The 22,446-nt window shown below is 48.1% G+C and overlaps 1 protein-coding gene across 1 annotated transcript; it reads right to left on the bottom strand.

Moving 5' to 3' along the window:
• Positions 1 to 253: 253 nt before the first annotated feature.
• Positions 254 to 20,960, bottom strand: LOC121560111. Its single transcript, XM_041873152.2, has 5 exons — positions 20,835 to 20,960; positions 1,453 to 1,642; positions 1,181 to 1,362; positions 1,012 to 1,098; positions 254 to 908 (listed from the first exon to the last, which is right to left on the bottom strand). Exons 1-5 carry the CDS (start codon positions 20,958 to 20,960, stop codon positions 492 to 494), a joined length of 1,002 nt encoding a protein of 333 aa, XP_041729086.2. The 3' UTR covers positions 254 to 491.
• Between the last annotated feature and the right edge of the window lie 1,486 nt (positions 20,961 to 22,446).

The raw sequence follows: 22,446 nt of genomic DNA, 5'->3' as shown, positions 1-22,446 counted from the left end.
AGTAACACAGCACCTTCAGGCCGCTCAGATATGTGGTGATATGTGGGCTCTATTTTAAGCATGTGAATCAAAAATAATTAGGCCCTGAGATTGCGAGGCGTTATTAAAATGCTAAACAGTTGAATGGGTGGATAACAAGACAATCTAAGCCTCATCAGGACATGGGAGGGAAGGACGGAGGGAGAAAATAGAACATGTCTGCTTTGTATTCACTGTGGGTGATTGTTATTTAATATATTACAGAATGTAATATGCCCATAGATCATTATTGACCAAATGAACTCAATGCTGATGTATTCACTCTCCCCTACCTGTAGTGGTTTGATATATTTTTGGTTTATTTATTATTTTTGGTGAATTCAAACACATATGCCTAACCTAAGCATGCTGCTTCACATATCAACAGTAGTGAACATTTGCTGCAGAAATATTAACTGTTTTTATTAATTGATCATAGTATAGCTTTTGCTATATTGAAATGTTCATTAGGCTTACTGGACGGATTTCTCCATAGAGGTGTCTGTTAGGGTGGAGATCAAATCTTCAGCAGAGTCATCCTTCACATCCTCATCAGTAGCGATCATGTCCTTAGTGCTCTCAGGGGTCAGTGCCATGTCAGGAGTGGAGTTCTGGGTGCTTGAGTCTGATGTGTGAACCTCTGTCATGATCTCTGATGACTGGGTGGTCACCATGGAGATCTGTCTCTGAGAGGTGGCAGTGGTCTGTGTGTCTGTGTTCATATCTGTTGTCTGTGTTTCTGTCTGCGCCTGTGTCGAAGTGTTGGTAGTGGATGGCTTTCTCTCTGTCCTAGTTGCCATAGACGAGGTGGTCAGAGGGACTCCAGGTAGCTGCCACTCCAGCGGGAGGATGGCCAGGTTCCTAGCCAGGGAGAACTGGGAGAGGGAGCTCTACCCGGAGGAAGAGGGGGGTTAGGTTGAGGTCAGAGGGGAAACTGCCTGGATGTGTGAATCTCTGTCTGTCCGTATAGTAAGTCAGGTTTCAGTAACTTACGTGGGCACGTGGTAGAGTCGGAGAGTCAGGTCTTATGTATATTTCCTCCACATGGGTCTTCACTTGCCGGGGTGTCCTTTGATTTGCCTGCATAAGACAATGATAAAACATTATGGGAAAGATCTTTTGCTCATGATAAAATATGATACAGCATGTTTGCTTGTCTCACAGAGTTCGGTCTTTGTCCCAAATGAGTTCCCTTGTCTGTTTCTGGTGTTGTACTTCTGTGTTCGTGGTCTTGAGATGATTTCAATAGCTGGACTTCAGTCCAGTCTTTCTCCCTCCCTACCTTTCCATTACTCTTGTCCTTGACCTTTTTGGTTGTAACATCTCCTCCAGACCAGTCTGAGCCTGTTTAGACATTTTGATTTTGAAGACACATCTTTCCAAGTGGAGCAATATCATTCTATATCTAATCAACAGACAACCCATAATACTCACCAGTATCAGATGCAGTATCTTCGTCCTGGTCCTTTTTACTCTGTCTGTACTGAGAGGCACGAGTTTTCTTCATCTTGACTTTCCCTCCACAGCAGAAGAGAGTGAACAGCTGCAGGGCCGCCACAGCTGGATAGATGCTCTGCTTCTTCTCTTTCTGCTTGGTCTCCTTTGCTTTCTCCACAGGGGAGACCTCAGGGTCACAATCAGTACATCAGTTAGAAATCTACTGATATTTCAAACTACAATATCAATAGCCAATGGGTTTGTGCGACCCCTCCTCTACCTCCACAGGACTGGGAAACTACCCTGCATTAGAGGAAGAGGTGACATCCTATTACGGGGCGCTCACACTGCTCACTACTTTCAGTGTGATTTTAAATGAGTCTCTTAGGAATGGCTAACGTCCACAGACTTTAGAATTGACATCAGATTTTTGTTCTGTAAACAGGAGGAGACTGAGTAACTATGTGGATCTTATAGACCGCTGTCACTGTTAAATGTAGATCTCAAAATGTTTGAAAACTGATATTATATTTTTTATTGTTTGTAAATGCTGACCAAACAAAGAGCAAAAGAATAGACAAATAAATGTCAACTATTTCATATAATTGAGGCATCTAAGAAAGAAAATGTACCCGTTTGTTTGAATGTAGTTCTATTACATCATTGAGAAATTGCATTTTCAGTTTTTACTTTGGAAACAGACTGTTTGATAGATTTGCAGATAAACTTGTGGTATAATTACTTTTTTCATCATAAATAGTACCACTCTATTTTTTGTTGTATTGTTTATGACAATGGTATTACCAGAATTATTACTCTGTAGATTTTCAAAAAGGCTCAAGCTGAATACACACGCTTGTCGTTCTTGTTAGATAATAATTCCTGCTTCATTTAAATAAGTGGCACATTTGGCCTGACCTGGTCAGGAATAACTCAGGGCCCTATCCATCGATAACACGTTCCACACAGCACAGCAAATTCTCTTCAATCATACTAAAGTGTTGTCATAACCAATGGATGACATTTGCATGTCAGGTGTGGTCCATTAAGAGAGGTGATGGGCAGCATCAGTTTACAGACGGGAGCGACTGGGGTGTGTGGGTGAGTGGTTGTGTGTTGTATTCTTCAAAGATTAAATTGAATTGAATCGAATTAATCGGATCCAATGATTTACGGCCCATAGGGCAGGGTGCCACTAGTACTACTATAATATGTGAGGAGGCTACAGCTAACAAAGAGTGAACAAATGTCAGAGGACATTAACCTTTCCATACACATTTTGGTCTCTTTAGAATTCTGTATCTACAGTAAGCCTTGTAAACACATTGATAATTCACTTATATTTCTTCTAGCATATCAAGAAAATATATTATTTTTGGCTCCAACCAATTCTGCATTTAACAAGTAGGCCTACAGTAGCAACAGCAACACATCCTTATCAATCACATGGATAGGTGTAGTTCCTGTCACACTGAGCAGGGTATTTGCATGGCATGTGGTCGTTGGGTGTAGCTACAGAGGTTGGCAATGTGATATGCCACACGTGTGTTGGCAGGTATTTGATGTAGATGTACCTAGCTCAGTTCTAAGGAGAAACACAATCGCAAAACAAGAAGAGAGGAGACACCAATCACAGAGTTCAGGTTGGATGACACCTTTTAATCTCTGATGTTAGCAGTGTAACTGAGAGAAATGTTCATATTGAAATTCCTTTCAATTACATTTATGTTTTTCTGACATGCCTTTGATATGAAGAGTTAACATGGTAGTACTATTGTCAACTCTCTTTCTCTCTCTCTCTCTCTCTCTCTCTCTCTCTCTCTCTCTCTCTCTCTCTCTCTCTCTCTCTCTCTCCAGTGATCACTGGAACGTTAAAGCCGGTAATTGAAAATTGAGCTTGCTAAAAAAACATGTACAAAAATGAACTCCTCCAACCATTCCTCTGTCCTCTCTGGCTATCTGGAGCCAGGTGACGCTTTAAACATTGCCTGCAATGCAGTCAACCTCATCCTGAGTCTACCCACCAATGGCTACGTCCTGTGGCTGATACTGACCGGAAGCGGAGGGACGATGGCCTCAGACTTCTTCGCTCTCAACTTGGCTGTATCAGAGATCCTCTACTGTCTCTCTTCTGTCTTTGTCTTTGTCTACATACACCTCCCTATTCCCCCTCTCCTAGCTCTGGCATCATTCTTTGGTGGTTTTATTCTCCCAGGCCGCCCCCTGTTCCAGTGCTGTATATGTTTTGAGCGCTATCTGGCAGTGGTCCACCCTGTGGTCTTCCTGAAGTACAGACCCCTGAGATACAAGGTGGGGTGTTCTGGATTGGTTTGGCTGGTTGTGATTGGGTTCTGTTTTACTGCTATGCTTATAAAGCACCAACATGTCTTATACTATGTGTCTTTGGGTGAAGTTCTGCTCTTCATTTCATTTATTTTATTCTGCTGCCTCTCAGTTCTTAGGGCTCTGAAACAGCCTGGACCTGGGGAAGGAGAGAGAGGTGGGGAGGGGACAAACAACATGAAGATGAGGGCGTTTAAAATCATTTTGATTATCATGGTGTCTATGATGGCAAACCACCTCCCATGGGTGGTGGTTATACCTTTTATTGGAATCTTAGATTCGTGGCAGTTTGTTTATGTCACAAATGTTTGTCTCTTCATCACTGTGGTCAGTGGGTTTGTTCAGCCCCTCCTCTACCTCCACAGGGCTGGGAAACTGCCCTGTATCAGAGGACTCTGAGGGAGAGTTGATACCCCCAGTTTCACCAGATACAGAGGGACAATTGTAACCTGTTTGTTTATAACTGTTTGGTAATAGCTTGTAAAGAGGTTAGTAGATGTAGATGCGCTGGCAAAAATGTGTATGTGTTTTGATTCGGGTTGCAATATTCCTGTAACTTTATCAAAAGGGTTTTCTAGAAATCCTGGTTGGAAGATTCCCGTAATCAGGAGGGAATAACCAGGAAACCCAACATTTTGCAACCCTAGGTTTTATTCAATCCCTCTTATGTGGGAAGATTACCTATCAATCTTCTTGCTAGTGCTTCACATTGCATCTTTGTGTCTGTATTTAATAGTGAGATCGGACGATAAGATCTACATTTTTTCAAGTGTTAAACAAATGTGTATATGAAATGTTTTTTTTAATCCATATTCAATAAATGCTTGTGTTGAACTACTCATGTCTATTCATTTTGATAGGGTTTGGGTCCAGTCAGAGTAAACAGGCTATTTGCATGACAGTTCAAGGAAATATTATATACCTCACACGAGTGCAGGCAGGCATGTAGGGGGGCATACACTCCTCTTGTCTTTGCTCTGGTCTGCATCCGAAATGGCACCCTATAAAGGGCTCTGGTGAAAATATGTTCTCTATATAGGGAATGGGTACCATTTTCGACGCACCTTGATTAAATCATCAGTGTGATGTAACACACAGGTGGGGCAGGGAAGGGTCCGGTAGAGCAGAGACTTGGATCAGGTCCAGCGTCTGTGATAGGCACAACCACACCACACCCCATAGGACAGGGACACTGCATCAATACAGGTTATTTAAAAATATAAAAATTGGAATTGGAACTCAAATTGATATACAGTATGCACTGTAGCTTGTGAATAAAAACATAAGGAACCACACCATAATAGGTATTTTATTTCCCCTTAATCGTATCACAATCAACTTTTACCAGTTGTATTTGTATTTATTATGGATCCCCATTAGCTGTTGCCAAGGCAGCAGCTACTCTTCTTGGGGTCCAGATACATTAAGGCACATTACAAAATAAACTAAACCAAATAAAACAGTACATCACATAACATCACCACACCACTACATATCGACAGCGCAAAATGTACAGTACCACCATACAACAATATAAAAATATGCATGTGTGTAGAGTGTGTGAATAAAGGTGTGTGTGTACATGGATGTGTGTGTCTCTTCACAGTCCGCGTAGTTCCATAAGGTGTAGTTTTATCCAATTTTACTGCTCGCTTGAGTTACTTGATGTGGAATAGAGTTCCATGTAGTCACGGCTCTGTATAGTACTGTATGTTTTCTGGAGTCTGTTCTAGACTTGGGGACTGTGAAGAGATCCCTGGTGGCATGTCTTGTGGGGTATGCATGGGTGTCTGAGTGTGCGCTAGTCGCTTGAACAGACAGCTAGGTACTTCCAACATGTTAATCCTTCTCAAAAAGATTAGTAGTGATGCAGTCAATCTCTCCTCTACTTTGAACCAGGAGAGATTGACATGCATGTCAGTGATGCCAGCTATCTGTGTACATTTAAAGGTCTGCCGTGATGCTCTGTTCTGGGCAAACTGTAATTTGCCTCTATCCCTCTTTGTAGCACTTGACCATATGACTGGAGAGTAGTTCAAGTGCGACAAAACCAGGGCCTGTAGGAATGCAGATCAGCACTTTAGTAGGGACAGACCGCTCCCCATTTTAGCTACCATTCCATCAGTATGTTTTGACCTTGAAAGTTTACAATCCAGTTGAATGTAGACACAAATATAATACCTTTTTGTATTACAATTTTTCTGGAATATTGTATTAAAATGTGGAAATTAGGCGATATCTCATTTAATATGCGTATATTTGCATATCCTGCAAACCATTTTAATGGACACTGGAATAACACAGCCTAAAAATGTTGGTTTCATTTTGTTAAGACATTCCAGTACATGACTTAGAGCAGATTGTGGATGAATACTTTTTTCATATTTATATCTTTAAAATACTAAAGAATGCATTATGAACACATTTTTCTAAAGACAATGCTATATAGAATAAAAAATATACAACATATAAATAAATCCCTACCGGCAAGACATGGGAATATATCAAAGCATATGCCACACAACATTTGGTGAATGCTGATGCTTCTGAAGCGGAGAAAAATTAGTTGGCATGTGGGAAGAGTCTGACTTTCGGGAAATGGCAGTTAAAAACAAGTACGCTGAATTTAGACTACCAAATGCCATCTCTTCAAAGTTACTAAGTATAAACCAGTTTGTTACATTCTCTATAAAAATGGGCTTTTTAATGTTTTGTAATTCAATGTAGTGAACTTTGAAATTATGGATGTATGGCCATTTTAAAGTGGCTTAAACTTCATGAAAGTTTGATGAACTAATTTTCATCAAGATATTGTCCTTTTTAGGTTTACTTTTTGCAAATACAAATATTAATGGACCAAAATAACAACAAATCACAAAATGGATAAGTAGATGCAAAAATGTAATTTCAGCCTTAAATCTGAATATTGGAAAGTTCAGATGATGACTACAGTACTACATTATATCAACTAAGCAAAAAAAGAAACGCCCCCTCACTGTCAACTGCGTTTATTTTCAGCAAACTTAACATGTGTAAATATTTGTATGACCATAACAAGATTCAACAACTGAGACATAAACTGAACAATGTGTCCCTGAACAAAGGGGGGTCAAAATCAAAAGTAACAGTCAGTATCTGGTGCAGCCACCAGCTGCATTAAGTACTGCAGTGCATCTCCTCCTCATGGACTGCACCAGATTTGCCAGTTCTTGCTGTGAGATGTTACCCCACACTTCCACCAAGGCACCTGCAAGTTCCCAGACATTTCTGGGGGGAATGGCCCTAGCCCTTACCCTCCGATCCAAAAGGTCCCAGACGTGCTCAATGGGATTGAGATCCGGGCTCTTCACTGGCCACGGCAGAACACTGACATTCCTGTCTTGCAGGAAATCACGCACAGAACGAGCAGTATGGCTGGTGGCATTGTCATGCTGGAGGGTCATGTCAGGATGAGCCTGCAGGAAGGGTACCACATGAGGGAGGAGGATGTCTTCCCTGTAACGCACAACATTGAGATTGCTTGTATAGTATCTGAAGATTATGCCTTTGTTAAATGTTTTTCATGAAGAAATAGAATGTTGTTTGTGGTAGTATCAAGAGGGAATGTTTTAGGTGTAATACCACATACCACAGACAGGGGGTGGGTTGTAGACAGGGGAGACTGGTGATTGGCCAGAAGAGGGGGCAGCAGTGTTTATAAATAGGGGTTAAACGGTGAGACGTTAGAACGGCCATAGCAATCTTGAGGAGCCGTTCTCCGGACAACGCGTGTCTGTATCTATGCTGTAAACTCGTGATTTTAATAAAAGCCTCTAACACGATGCAGCATAGCGGACTTTTTGTTGACAGCAATAATTGCCACCATTCATCATATACGACACTTGCAATGACAACACCTCAGTCCAATGATGCTGTGACACACCGCCCCAGACCATGACGGACCCTCCACCTCCAAATCGATCCCGCTCCAGAGTACAGGCCTCGGTGTAACACTCATTCCTTAGACGATAAACGCAAATCTGACCATCACCCCTGGTGAGACAAAACCGCGACTCGTCAGTGAAGAGCACTTTTTGCCAGTCCTGTCTGGTCCAGTGACGGTGGGTGTGTGCCCATAGGCGACGTTGTTGCCGGTGATGTCTGGTGAGGACCTGCCTTAAAACAGGCCTACAAGCCCTCAGTCCAGCCTCTCTCAGCCTATTGTGGACAGTCTGAGCACTGATGGAGGGATTGTGCGTTCCTGGTGTAATTCTGGCAGTTGTTGTTGCCATCCTGTACCTGTCCGGCAGGTGTGATGTTCGGATGTCCCGATCCTGTGCAGGTGTTGTTACACGTGGTCTGCCACTGTGAGGACGATCAGCTGTCCGTCCTGTCTCCCTCTAGCACTGTCTTAGGCGTCTCAAAGTACGGACATTGCAATTCATTGCCCTGGCCACATCTGCAGTCCTCATGCCTCCTTGCAGCATGTCTAAGGCACGTTCACGCAGATGAATAGGGACCCTGGGCATCTTTCTTTTGGTGTTTTTCAGAGTCAGTAGAAAGGCCTCTTTAGTGTCCTAAGTTTTCATAACTGTGAACTTAATTGCCTACCGTCTGTAAGCTGTTAGTGTCTTAACGACCATTCCACAGGTGCATGTTCATTAATTGTTTATGGTTCATTGAACAAGCATGAGAAACAGTGTTTAAAGCCTTTACAATGAAGATCTGTTATTTGTATTTTTACAAATTATCTTTGAAAGACAGGGTCCTGAAAAAGGGACTTTTATTTTTTTGCTGAGTTTATAATATGTGAGGAGGCTACAACTAATAAAGACTGAGCAAATGTCAGAGGACACTTCATTAACCTTTGCATACACATTTTGGTCTCTTTAAAATTCTATATCTACAGTAAGCCTTGTGTACAACTTGATAAATAACGTCTATTTCTTCCAGCATATCAATAAAATATATTATTTTTGGCTAGCATGTAGTATCACCAACCAACTCTGTGTTTACCTAGTAGGCCTACAGTAGCAACAGCAACACAACCTCATCAATCACATTGATAGGTGTGGTTCCTGTCACACTGAGTAGGATATTGCATGGCATGTGGTCCTTGGGTGTAACTACAGAGGTTGGCAATGTGATATGCCACACAGGTGTGTTGGAAGGTATTTGATGTAGCCTATAGATGTACCTAGCTCAGTTCTACGGAGAGACATAATCGTAAAAAGACCAGGCAAAGAGTTCAGGTTGGATGACACTTTCTAATCTCTGAGATTAGCAGTCTAACTGAGTGAAATGTTTGTATTTAAATTCCTTTCAATTCGATTTATGTTATTTTAATCGGAAAGTGCAGACATTGACTGATATTCTGAATGATGTTTTTCTGATGTGCCTTTGAAAGGAAGATTTAACATGGTGGTGTTATTGTCATGTTTTGAGCGCTACCTGGCAGTGGTCCACCCTGTGGTCTTCCTGAAGTACAGACCACTGAGATACAAGGTGGGGTGTTCTGGATTGGTTTGGCTGGTTGTGATTGGGTTCTGTTTTACTCCTATGCTTATAAAGCAGCTAAATGTCATAAATTATGTGTCTTTGGTGAAATTCTGGTCTTAATTTAATTTATCTTATTCTGCTGCCTCTCAGTTCTCAGGGCTCTGAAACAGCCTGGGCCGGGGGAAGGGGAGAGAGAGAGGGAGGGGACAAACAACATGAAGATGAGGGCGTTTAAGATCATTTTGATTATCATGGTGTCTACGATGGCAAACTACCTTCCATGGGTAGTGGTTAAAACTCTTATTGGAATCTTAGATTTGGGGCTGTTTTTTTATGCCACACATAATGTCTCTTCATCAGTGTGGTTAGTGGGATTGTCCAGCCCCTCCTCTACCTCCACAGGGCTGAGAAACTGCCCTGTATCAGAGGTCTCTGAGGGAGAGTTGATACCCCCAGTTTCACCTGATACAGAGGGCCAATTGTAACCTGTTTGTTTATAACTGTTTGGTAATAGTTTGTAAATTCATCACTGTGGTCAGTGGGTTTGTTCAGCCCCTCCTCTACCTCCACAGGGCTGGGAAACTGCCCTGTATCAGAGGTCTCTGATGGAGAGTTGATACTCCCAGTTTCACCTGATACAGAGGGCCAGTTGTAGATGCGCTGGCAAAAATATGTATGTGTTTTGATTAGGGTTGCAATATTCCGGTAACTTCACCAAAAAGGTTATTCAGAAATCCTGGTCAGAAGATTCCCTTAATAAGGAGGCAATAACCAGGAAATCCAGAATTCTGTAACTCTAGGTTTGATTCATTCCCTCTTTTCTCTGAAGAATACCCATTAATCTTCTTGCTAGTGCTTCACATTGCATCTTTGTGTCTGTATTTAATAGTGAGATTGTCACGGTTAACTAAGCCAGAACCCAGAAGCAGACCAGGACACGGTACGTGAGACAAAGGTGAGTGTTTATTAATAGAGTCCGAGTGAAGCTGAATAATCCAGGGAACAGAGCGGGTGGCGTGGATGGGTTGTTGAGGGTGCAGTGGTTGGTCCGGTACTGGCTCGGCAGCCGCCGACCATCAGGCAGAGGTTGGGTGAAGGTTCCGGGTGAGAGACTGCAGACAGAACAAAACGGAGGTCAGTACACAGCAAGTCAAAAAAGGTGCAAAACAACAAAACTAACACTACTGGCTCAGAGACTGATACGCTGACAACATACTGTTCATGGCTAACGATCCGGCAGGAACTGGATGTTGGGCCAGAGCCTAAGAAGGGTGATGATCAGGACCAGGTGTGCAGATTGCTGATGGGATGCAGGTGCGGAAAACCAGAGCGCTCCCCGGAGCGTTCCCGAACCCTCGGGAAACTGGAGAATACGAGCAGGAACACTAGTCACCAGACAGGACCCGACTCAGACAGCCGGGATCGTCACAGTACCCCCCCTCCGACGAACGCCACCGGGCGGACTTCCCGGAGCGCCAGGATGGAGGCGGTAGAAGTCACTGATGAGGTCTGCGTCTAGGACCTGTCGCCGCGGAATCCAACTCCTCTCTTCAGGGCCATACCCTCCCAGTCCACGAGATACTGGAAACCCCGGCCCCGCCGTCTGGAATCCATGATGCGACGCACCGTGTAGGCAGGACCACCTCCGATCATCCGAGGAGGAGGAGGAGGAGGCGGAGGAGGCAACAGAGGACTGAGGAAGACAGGCTTGAGGCAGGAGACATGAAAGGTGGGATGGACTCTGAGCGTCCTCGGTAGTTTGAGTCGAACTGCCACTGGATTGATCACCTTCTCCACCACAAACGGACCAATGAACTTCGGTAACAACTTCCTAGACTCAGTCCGTAACGGAAGATCCCGTGTGGCCAACCAAACCCTATCTCCGATGGTATAGGTGGGAGCGGGAATCCGGCGACGATTCGCCTGGAGCTGATACCGGTCCGAAACTCTAAGGAGTGCCTTTCTGGCCCGATGCCAGGTCCGGTGGCAACGCCGAATATGGGCCTGAACAGAAGGCACTGAGAGCTCCTTCTCCTGAGAAGGAAACAGGGGAGGTTGGTAGCCATACAGGCACTGGAAGGGAGACATCCCAGTGGCAGATGTAGGAAGAGTATTGTGGGCATACTCAACCCAAGGCAACTGAGAGACCCAGGAGGTGGGGTTGGAAGAGACCAGACAGCGTAGCGTTGATTCCATCTTCTGGTTGGCTCTCTCCGCCTGACCATTGGATTGGGGGTGAAAACCAGATGTGAGACTGACCGTAGCTCCAATGGCCAAACAGAAGGACTTCCAGACAGCAGAGGTAAACTGAGGGCCACGGTCGGAAACGATATCACTGGGCAAACCGTGGACCCTGAAAACCTCCCCTAACCAGGATCTCGGACGTCTCCGAGGCAGAGGGAAGCTTGGCAATTGGCACAAAGTGGGCGAACTTGCTGAATCTGTCCACGATAGTCAGAACGACCGTGTTCCCCTCAGAAGCGGGCAACCCCGTGACGAAGTCCAGGGCCAGATGCGACCATGGTCGCCGGGGAATAGGAAGGGGGTGAAGTAGTCCAGAGCTGGGCCGATTGGTACTCTTATTCTGCGCACACACTGGACAGGCAGCAACAAAACCCCCGAGTATCCTCGGCCATGGCAGGCCACCAAAAACGTCTGCGAAGAAACGCCATAGTCCGAGCCACGCCAGGGTGACAAGCCATCTTGCTGGCGTGGGACCATTTGAGGACAGCAGGACGAACCGACTCAGGCACAAACAACCGACCGGGTGGACCGTTACCGGGACCGGGCTGAGTCCGAAGGGCCGCCAGCACCTCCTCCTCAATCTTCCACATAACTGCTCCCACGACGCAGTTCCGGGGAGGATTGTCTCGGTCTTGGACCCACTCTCCTCCGTCTTGGAGAACATCCGGGACAAGGCGTCCGCCTTGCCGTTCTTAGATCCAGGTCGGAACGTCAGGGCAAACTTGAATCGTCCGAAAAACAACGCCCACCTGGCCTGGACGGGAGTTGAGACGTTTAGCCGATTGCACGTAAGCAAGATTCTTGTGGTCCGTCCAGACAATAAACGGTTGCTCCGCCCCCTCCAACCAGTGGCGCCACTCCTCCAAGGCAAGTTTCACCGCGAGAAGCTCCCGGTTACCCACATCGTAATTCCTCTCCGCAGGCGAAAGGCGACGAGAGTAGTAGGCGCAGGGATGGAGTTTACTGTCCGTGGAGCATCGCTGCGACAGGATGGCGCCAACTCCCACATCAGACGCGTCCCACTTCAACGACGAACTGACGGGCCGTGTCCGGTTGAGAGAGAATCGGTGCGTTGGTGAATCGCCTCTTCAAATCCAGAAACGCTCGATCCGCCTCCGGATTCCACTTGAAGGTCCTGATGCTGGAAGTCAAGGCAGTTAACGGAGCGGCCACACGGCTGTAATCCCCGGATGAATCTGCGGTAGAAATTCGCAAACCCCAAAAATCTCTGGAGCTGCAATCTCGTACCGGGCTGGGCCCATTCCAGAACCGCTCTAACCTTCTCCTGGTCCATCCTAATCTCTCCCCTGGAGATGATGTACCCGAGAAAGGATGTCGTGTGGGCGTGAAACTCGCACTTCTCGGCCTTCACAAACAGGCGATTCTCCAACAATCGCTGCAGAACCTGCCGGACATGCTGGACGTGGTCGGAAGGTTCCTTCGAGAAGATCAGAATGTCATCCAGGTAAACAAACACAAAGAGACCGATCATATCTCTCAGGACGTCGTTCACCATACTCTGGAATACCGCTGGAGCATTGGTCAGTCCAAACGGCATCACCTGATACTCAAGTGACCCATCGGTGTATTGAAACCCGTCAACCACTCGTCCCCCTCTCTGATCCGGACCAGGTGATACGCATTGCGTAGGTCTAGCTTGGTGAACACCGTAGCACCCTGTAAGGAGTCGAAGGCAGAACTCATCAAGGGCAGGGGGATACTTGTTCTTGACCGTGATGTCATTCAACCCCCGATAATCAATACACGGTCGAAGAGAGCCATCCTTCTTACCCACAAAGAAGAATCCTGCCCCCCAGGGGTGATGACGAGGGACGAACGAGACCAGCAGCTAGGGACTCCTTGATGTAGGTCTCCAACGCCTCACGTTCAGGTCGGGAGATACTGTATAACCTTCCCTTGGGGTAGACAGCTCCAGGGACCAGGTTGATGGCACAATCATATGGTCGGTGGGGAGGGAGTGACAGAGCCTTCTGCTTACTGAAAACTTCCCCCAAATCGTGATATGTCTCGGGAACCAGGGACAAATCTGGGGGTTTAGCCTCAATCACCTGACTGGGAACCGAATGGGGGCAGGCAGTCTTGAGACAGTTAGCATGACAATCAAGGCTCCAACTCGTTACCTTGCCCGTCACCCAATCGAACGTGGGATTGTGTTCCTTCAGCCAGGGGTATCCAAGGACCAGAGGAACATGGGAAGACGGCAGAATGAAGAATGAAATCATCTCAGAATGATTCCCCGACAACAGCATCTTAACCGGTTCAGTCCTCATCGTGATACGTGCCAGACTACTGCCGTTCAGAGTGGTAGCTTCAATGGCTTCCGGCAATTGCTCCTTGGAAAGCCCCAGCTGTTCCACCAACTCGGCATCTAGAAAGCTTCCATCGGCACCTGAATCGATAAAAGCGTTAATCGCTAAGCTCTGATTCCTGTTCATAAGGGTAGCCGGGAAACGGGGTCTGACAGAGGTATTGAGAGGTCGAAACTGGCTCGCTAAAAGTCCTCCCAACTTTAGCGAGCCGCGCAGTTTGACGACCCGACTGGATCCTGAGAAGCTGATCGGTTGGGACGGAACCCATTGCTTCTCCCTCCTTCGCTCTCGGACTCGATTATCCACCCGAATAGACAAAGCTACCAAGCTGTCCAGGTCACTAGGCTCCGGATAGGAGATCAACTCATCCTTGAGCTGCTCCGACAGACCCTGGTAAAAGGCCGCTTGCAGAGACTCCTCGTTCCACCCACTCTCCACAGCCAACGTCTTGAACTCGATCACGAAGTCGGCCACGCTGCGAGTTCCTTGGCGAAGCGAAACAGGCGCCTAGCTGCGTCCCTCCCTCGGACGGAATGGTCGAAGAGCTTCCTCATCTCGGCCGTGAACCCCTGGTATGAAGCCATGCAGGGATCCTGTCGTTCCCAAACGGCTGAAGCCCACTCCAGCGCTCGACCACGCAGCAACTCAATCACAAAGGCTATCCTAGCCTTGTCTGTGGCATAAGAGTAGGGCTGTAGATCGAACACTAGTCCACACTGCATAAGGAAGGAACGGCATCTTCCCAGCTCTCCCTCATACTTATCCGGCGTCGGAACCTTGGGCTCACGGATGGACACAGCTTCAGAAGCGGCAGGCGAGATGGGTGAAACCGGTAGTGGATCCTCCACCGGACACTTGCGTTGGTTCTGGACCTCCGTCAGACCGGTAGAAAGGTTCCGAACTGACAACGCGATCTCCTGTAGTACCGTGCTATGATGGCCCAACATCTTCTCCTGCTGGGTAATAGCATGGCGAACAGAGTCCAGGTCCGCTGGGTTCATTACTGGCCGGATCGTTCTGTCACGGTTAACTAAGCCAGAACCCAGAAGCAGACCAGGACACGGTACGTGAGACAAAGGTGAGTGTTTATTAATAGAGTCCGAGTGAAGCTGAATAATCCAGGGAACAGAGCGGGTGGCGTGGATGGGTTGTTGAGGGTGCAGTGGTTGGTCCGGTACTGGCTCGGCAGCCGCCCGACCATCAGGCAGAGGTTGGGTGAAGGTTCCGGGTGAGAGACTGCAGACAGAACAAAACGGAGGTCAGTACACAGCAAGTCAAAAAAGGTGCAAAACAACAAAACTAACACTACTGGCTCAGAGACTGATACGCTGACAACATACTGTTCATGGCTAACGATCCGGCAGGAACTGGATGTTGGGCCAGAGCCTAAGAAGGGTGATGATCAGGACCAGGTGTGCAGATTGCTGATGGGATGCAGGTGCGGAAAACCAGAGCGCTCCCCGGAGCGTTCCCGAACCCTCGGGAAACTGGAGAATACGAGCAGGAACACTAGTCACCAGACAGGACCCGACTCAGACAGCCGGGATCGTCACAGAGATGGGATGATAAGACCCACATTAGCAACGGTATAGTTGTTTCACGCCTGAGAGTGCCTGTAATTACGCCAGCTGGCTGCCTACAATAGTTACATACAATAATTGCCTACCATTCAGCTGTTTTCTACCATTCAGCTGTTTTCTAACCTCATTGTCTGAACCGTTAACGCTAACTGGTAAACAATAGCTGGAACGACCGAGCGAGCAGACGCGAACTGGCTGAGTCAATTCAGTGGCTAGCTTTGCACTTGGCTAGCTAACAGTAGCTGCTAGGGGTAAGTCATAACCTACATCTGTGTTTAGTTTTTTACATATTGATAGCCCGAGTCGTTCAGGGAATTCAGGACATGGGTGACTAGTTAACGTTAGTTTGGCTCTCTCTGTGTGTTTGTGCCGTTCGTGCTGCACCTAGTTAGCTAGCTGAGTTAGTCTACTCCTAGAAAACATTGAACCGCTGTAGTTTACAACAATTATAGTTTCTGAGGTGGAAGTTGGGAGAGTTATATTTGGGAGTTGTGGTGAGGGAGGCCCCCCTCTCTCCTTTCCCAGATGTTTAGTTCATTTCATTCCGATCTCCTCTGCATTATTGTAGCCATTTGCTGCAGCCTGTCAACTATGCCTCTGCCTATCCCTGTTCTCTCCCTCTCCGCACAGGCTACACAAACGCCTCACACCGCGTGGCTGCTGCCTCTCTAACCTGGTGGTCCCTGCACGCACCACTCACCTGGAGTTCCAGGTCTCAGGCAGCCTCTGGAACTGCCGTTCTGCTGCCAACAAGGCAGACTTCATCCCAGCCTATGCTACCCTCCAATCCCTCGACTTCTTGGCGCTGACGGAAACATGGATTACCACTGAAAACACTGCTACTCCTACTGCTCTCTCCTCATCTGACCATGTGTTCTCGCATACCCCGAGAGCATCTGGTCAGCGGGGTGGTGGCACAGGAATCCTCATATCTCCCAAGTGGATATTCTCAATTTTTCCCCTAACCCATCTGTCTATCTCCTCATTTGAATTCCATGCTGTCACAGTCACTAGCCCATTTAAGCTTAATATCCTTGTCATCTATCGCCCTCCAGGTTCCCTTGGAGAGTTCATCAATGAGCTTGACGCCTTGATAAGCTCCTTTCCTGAGGATGGCTCACCCCTCACAGTTCTGGGGGATTTCAACCTCCCTACGTCTACATTTGACTCATTTCTCTCTGCCTCCTTCTTTCCACTCCTCTCCTCTTTTGACCTCACCCTCTCACCGTCCCCCCTACTCACAAGGCAGGCAATACGCTTGACCTCATCTTCACTAGATGCTGCTCCTCTACTAATCTCACTGCAACTCCCCTCCTTGTCTCCGACCACTACTTTGTTTCCTTTTCTCTCTCGCTCTCCTCCCACACTACTCACTCTGCCCCTACACAGATGGTAATGCGCCGCCGCAACCTTCGCTCTCTCTCTCCCACTACTCTCTCCTCTTCCATCCTATCATCTCTTCCCTCTGCTCAATCCTTCTCCCTCCAATCTCCTGATTCTGCCTCCTCAACCCTCCTCTCCTCCCTTTCTGCATCCTTTGACTCTCTGTGTCCCCTATCCTCCCGGCCGGCTCGGTCCTCCCCTCCAGCTCCGTGGCTTGATGACTCATTGCGAGCTCACAGAACAGAGCTCCGGGCAGCGGAGCGGAAATGGAAGAAAACTAAACTCCCTGCCGACCTGGCATCTTTTCACTCCCTCCTCTCTACATTTTCTTCATCTGTTTCTGCTGCTAAGGCCACCTTCTACCACTCTAAATTCCAAGCATCTGCCTCTAACCCTAGGAAGCTCTTTGCCACATTTTCCTCCCTCCTGAACCCCCCCCCCCCCCTCCCCCCTCCTCTCTCTCTGTGGATGACTTCGTCAACCACTTTGAAAAGAAGGTTGACGACATCCGATCCTCGTTTGTTAAGTCTAATAACACTGCTGGTCCTGCTCACACTGCCCTACCCTATGCTTTGACTTCTTTCTCCCCTCTCTCTCCAGATAAAATCCTGCGACTTGTGACTGCAGGCCGCCCAACAACCTGCCCGCTTGACCCCATCCCCTCCTCTCTTCTCCAGACCATCTCCGGTGACCTTCTCCCCTACCTCACCTCGCTGATCAACTCATCCTTGACCGCTGGCCATGTCCCTTCCGTCTTCAAGAGAGCGAGAGTTGCTCCCCTTCTCAAAAAACCAACACTCGACCCCCACTGATGTCAACAACTACAGACCAGTATCCCTTCTTTCTTTCCTTTCCAAAACTATTGAGCGTGCCGTCTTTAGCCAACTCTCTTGCTATCTCTCTCAGAATGACCTTCTTGATCCAAACCAATCAGGTTTCAGGACTGGTCATTCAACTGAGACTGCTCTTCTCTGTGTCACGGAGGCTCTCCGCACTGCTAAAGCTAACTCTCTCTCCTCTGCTCTTGTCCTTCTAGACCTGTCTGCTGCCTTTGATACTGTGAAGCATCAGATCCTCCTCTCCACCCTCTCCGAGCTGGGCATCTCCGGCGCGGCTCACTCCTGGATTGCGTCCCTACCTGACCGGTCGCTCCTACCAAGTGGCGTGGCGAGAAGCTGTCTCCGCACCACGTGCTCTCACCACTGGTGTCCCCCAGGGCTCAGTTCTAGGCCCTCTCCTTTTCTCCCTATACACCAAGTCACTTGGCTCTGTCATATCCTCACACGGCCTCTCCTATCATTGCTACGCTGACGATACACAACTAATCTTCTCCTTTCCCCCTTCTGATAACCAGGTGGCGAATCGCATCTCTGCATGTCTGGCAGACATATCAGTATGGATGACGGATCACCACCTCAAGCTGAACCCTGGCAAGACGGAGCTGCTCTTCCTCCCGGGGAAGGACTGCCCGTTCCATGATCTCGCCATCACGGTTGACAACTCCGTTGTGTCCTCCTCCCAGAGTGCGAAGAGCCTTGGCGTGACCCTGGACAACACCCTGTCGTTCTCCGCTAACATCAAGGCGGTGACCCGCTCCTGCAGGTTCATGCTCTACAACATTCGGAGAGTACGACCCTGCCTTACACAGGAAGCGGCACAGGTCCTAATCTAGGCACTTGTCATCTCCCGTCTGGATTACTGCAACTCGCTGTTGGCTGGCCTCCCTGCATGTGCCATTAAACCCCTACAACTCATCCAGAATGCCGCAGCCCGTCTGGTGTTCAACCTTCCCAAGTTCTCTCACGTCACCCCCCTCCTCCGCACACTCCACTGGCTTCCAGTTGAAGCTCGCATCCGTTACAAGACCATGGTGCTTGCCTTTGGAGCAGCGAGGGGAACGGCACCTCTGTACCTTCGGGCTCTGATCAGTCCCTACACCCAAACGAGGGCATTGCGTTCATCCACCTCTGGCCTGCTGGCTCCCTTCCTCTGCGGAAGCATAGTTCCCGCTCAGCCCAGTCAAAACTGTTCGCTGCTCTGGCACCCCAATGGTGGAACAAGCTCCCTCACGACGCCAGGACAGCGGAGTCACTCACCACCTTCCGGAGACATTTGAAACCCCACCTCTTTAAGGAATACCTGGGATAGGATAAAGCAATCCTTCTACCCCCCCCACACACAGCGGAGTCGCTCACCACCTTCCGGAGACATTTGAAACCCCACCTCTTTAAGGAATACCTGGGATAGGATAAAGTAATCCTTCTACCCCCCCCACAGCGGAGTCACTCACCACCTTCCGGAGACATTTGAAACCCCACCTCTTTAAGGAATACCTGGGATAGGATAAAGTAATCCTTCTACCCCCCCCCCCCCCCCCCCCACAGTGGAGTCACTCACCACCTTCCGGAGACATTTGAAACCCCACCTCTTTAAGGAATACCTGGGATAGGATAAAGTAATCCTTCTACCCCCTCCCCCCCCCCACAGTGGAGTCACTCACCACCTTCCAGAGACATTTGAAACCCCACCTCTTTAAGGAATACCTGGGATAGGATAAAGTAATCCTTCTACCCCCCCCAAAGAAAAAATTGTAAAGTGGTTATCCCACTGGCTATAGGGTGAATGCATCAATTTGTGAGTCGCTCTGGACAAGAGCGTCTGCTAAATGACGTAAATGTGCCCTTGAGCAAGGCACTTAACCCTAATTGCTCCTGTAAGTCGCTCTGGATAAGAGCGTCTGCTAAATGACTAAAATGTAAAATGTAAAAATCTATCTTTTCTTTATTTTTGGAATCCTTCATATTCAATAAACGCTTGTGATGAACTACTCATGTCTTTTACTTTTTGTAGAGCAGAAACAATCTTTAGAATTGACATCAGAGGTGTTTTCTGTAAGCAGCAAGAGGCTGAGCAACAATGTGGATCTTCTAGACCACTATCACTGTTAAATGTAGATCTCAAAATACATTTAAAACTGATGTATGTTTTCACTGTTTGTAAATGCTAACCCTACAAGAGCAGAAAATGTTTACTATTTCATATAATTGAGGCTTCTAAGAAAGAACATTTTTGTTTGAATATTTCTAGTATATCATGGACAAAAAATGAAATAATGTTTTCACTTCGGAAAACCGACTGTTTGACTGCTTTGTAGATAAACTTGTGGTATAATGACTTTTTCATTGTTAATACTACTGTAAGGGCTGGTGTGAGGTGTGACCCAGGTGCAGTGCAGGTTAGACAGTAGGCAGAGATAGTGAAACAAGGAACTTTACTGATGTTTCCGAAGCCAGGATACAAAATAATGGACTTTACACGAAAAAGAAAGGCGGTGCAAATAAGACTCCAAAAAACAGGCAGACAGCCAAAAATACGAAATACTAACTATGACTGAAATAATAAATAAACAGGGAGAACACTTCTCACGTACCTGGCCATACGTCCCGTGATTAGACACTGATTAGTACTGCTTGGCATAGTGAAACTAGCAGAGAAAACTGAGCAAGGGAACACAGGGAAGTGAGGGCATAAATACACAGGTGAATCAGATAGACACAGGTGACTGGTAGGTGGTCTGGACAGTGGTTTGTGCTGATGAGTGGTCGGTGGAGACCGGAACAGGACAGGGGCGGCGCCTCCCTCCAGGATGAGCTGCCCCGTGGACCAGTCTATCCAGGGATTGTGGGCGACCAGCCCGAGGATGAGGGGACACTCCGGAGAGTCCACAATGAAAAACTGGATATCCTCCCATAGCCCCCCCGCCACCTGGACACGCACTGAGTGGCGCCGGGTGATGAAGAACCCGACCCCAACAGCCAGTCGTCCAGGCCCATGACCGGAACCGGCTCGGAGAGGGAGAGTAACGTAACTCTCCACCCTTGGGCCAGCCCCGCGTCCATCAGGTTTCTCGCGGTCCCAGAATCCACCAGTGCATGCGCCCGACGCGCAGCGTGGGACCACTGAACCCTGACAGGGAGAAAAGTCCGGGAGTCTCTGGAGTTGGGTTTCAGTTCCGGCTCACTAGCACCGCTCCCGATACTAGCAAGCCCTCCCGTTTTCCCGGCTTCTCCGGGTATGATTCGCAGTGGTGACCTGTCTGGCCGCAGTAAAGGCAACGTCCCTGGCGCAGACGCCACTGCCTCTCCATCCTGGACAAGCGCGCCGCACCCAGCTGCATAGCCTCCTCCTGAGGCGTCTCCTCCCTGAATTGGCGGAGAGCCGCCGGGCTGATAGGGGGACGCGGAGGCGCGCCTTGCGTCATGCTTCTCTCGTGTGCCCTCTCACGAAGCCGATTGTCTACCCGCACCGAGAGGTCGATGAGGCTGTCCAGTCGCTCAGGCAGCTCCCTGAAGGAGAGTTTGTCCTACATCCCCTCCGATGGCCCCTGAGCGTAAAGGATGACCAGGGCAGCCTCCTCCCATCCTGCCTCTCGAGGCCGGATCCGGAACTCCTTGGAGTAGTCCGCCACCGAACGGTCACCCTGCCGACAGGCCGCGAGCCGCCTCCCGGCCTCGTGCCCCGACACCACCCAAGAGGTGTCGAACCCCTTGCGTAGCTCCCGGGTGAATAGGTAGGAATCGGAGCACGCCGGAGTTTGGCTCTCCCACTCCGTGGTAGCCCAGGAAAGTGCCCGACCCGTCCAAAGAGTGATAATGTAGGCCACCTGGCCCTGCTCCATCGGGAAGGAGGAGGTTTGTAGGTTGAATATCAGGGAACACTGGGTGAGGAATTCCCTGCAGCCCTCTGGACATCCATCGTACCTGTCCGGAGGTGGTAGGCGGGGTTCCCGCGATGTCGCAGGTGAGACTGGAGACGCCGCTGCCGCGGCTTCCGCTCTGCCGGCTGCCGGTGCTGGTCGGGTGTCCACCCGGCTCTGCACGGCGATCGTCAGCTGACGGAGATTCTCGATGATCTGCTGCAGGCTGCAGTCGTGCTGGTTCAGCAAGGCTCCCTGCGTTGCCAATGCGCTATGATACTATGCTGCCTCCGCTGGGTCCATAGTTGCTCCGTTTTCTGTATGGGTTAGTGTGAGGTGTGACCCAGGTGCGGTGCAGGTTAGACAGTAGGCAGTAGGAAGAGATGGTGAAACAAGGAACTTTACTGATGGTCCCGAAGCCAGGATACAAAATAACAGACTTTATATGAAAAAGAATGACAGCCAAAAATACGAAATACTAACTATGACTGAAATAATAAATAAACAGGGAGAACACTTCTCACATACCTGGCCATACATCCCGCGACCAGACACTGATTAGTACTGCTTGGCATAGTGAAACTAGCAGAGAAAACTGAGCAAGGGAACACAGGGAAGTGAGGGCATAAATACACAGGTGAATCAGATAGACACAGGTGACACCAATAGGAAGATGATTAGTCCCGACTGTGAGTGAGGAGGTGCCTAAGGTTGTCGGAGGATAACACCTAGTGGGTCGCTCCAGAACTGCGACCCACTCCTGTAACATACTACCAATGTTATTCACTGTGTTCTAAACTATAATGATGTGTGAGGAATTATTACTCTGTAGATATTCCCTCCATTTTCTCATCTTCATTAAAGGCTCAAGCTAAAGTTCACCTGTTCGTCTGTCTTGTTATATAATAATAGACGCATCATTGAAATAAGTGACACA

Source organism: Coregonus clupeaformis, unplaced genomic scaffold (genome assembly GCF_020615455.1).
Source record: "Coregonus clupeaformis isolate EN_2021a unplaced genomic scaffold, ASM2061545v1 scaf0544, whole genome shotgun sequence".
NCBI classification, from domain to species: Eukaryota; Metazoa; Chordata; class Actinopteri; order Salmoniformes; family Salmonidae; genus Coregonus; species Coregonus clupeaformis.
The sequence above is the reverse complement of the archived record's forward strand: the minus strand, read 5'-3'. Positions and strand labels throughout refer to the sequence as shown.

Bases quoted from the DNA above. Each gene is read 5' to 3' on its own strand.
- LOC121560111 (XM_041873152.2), bottom strand. From the start codon at position 20,960: ATGGAGAGGCAGTGGCGTCTGCGCCAGGGACGTTGCCTTTACTGCGGC. The intron at 1,363-1,452 runs GTGAGTATTATG...ATGTCTAAACAG, and splicing joins AGATACTGCATCTGATACTG to GCTCAGACTGGTCTGGAGGA. The intron at 909-1,011 runs GTAAGTTACTGA...TCCTCCGGGTAG, and splicing joins CGACTCTACCACGTGCCCAC to AGCTCCCTCTCCCAGTTCTC.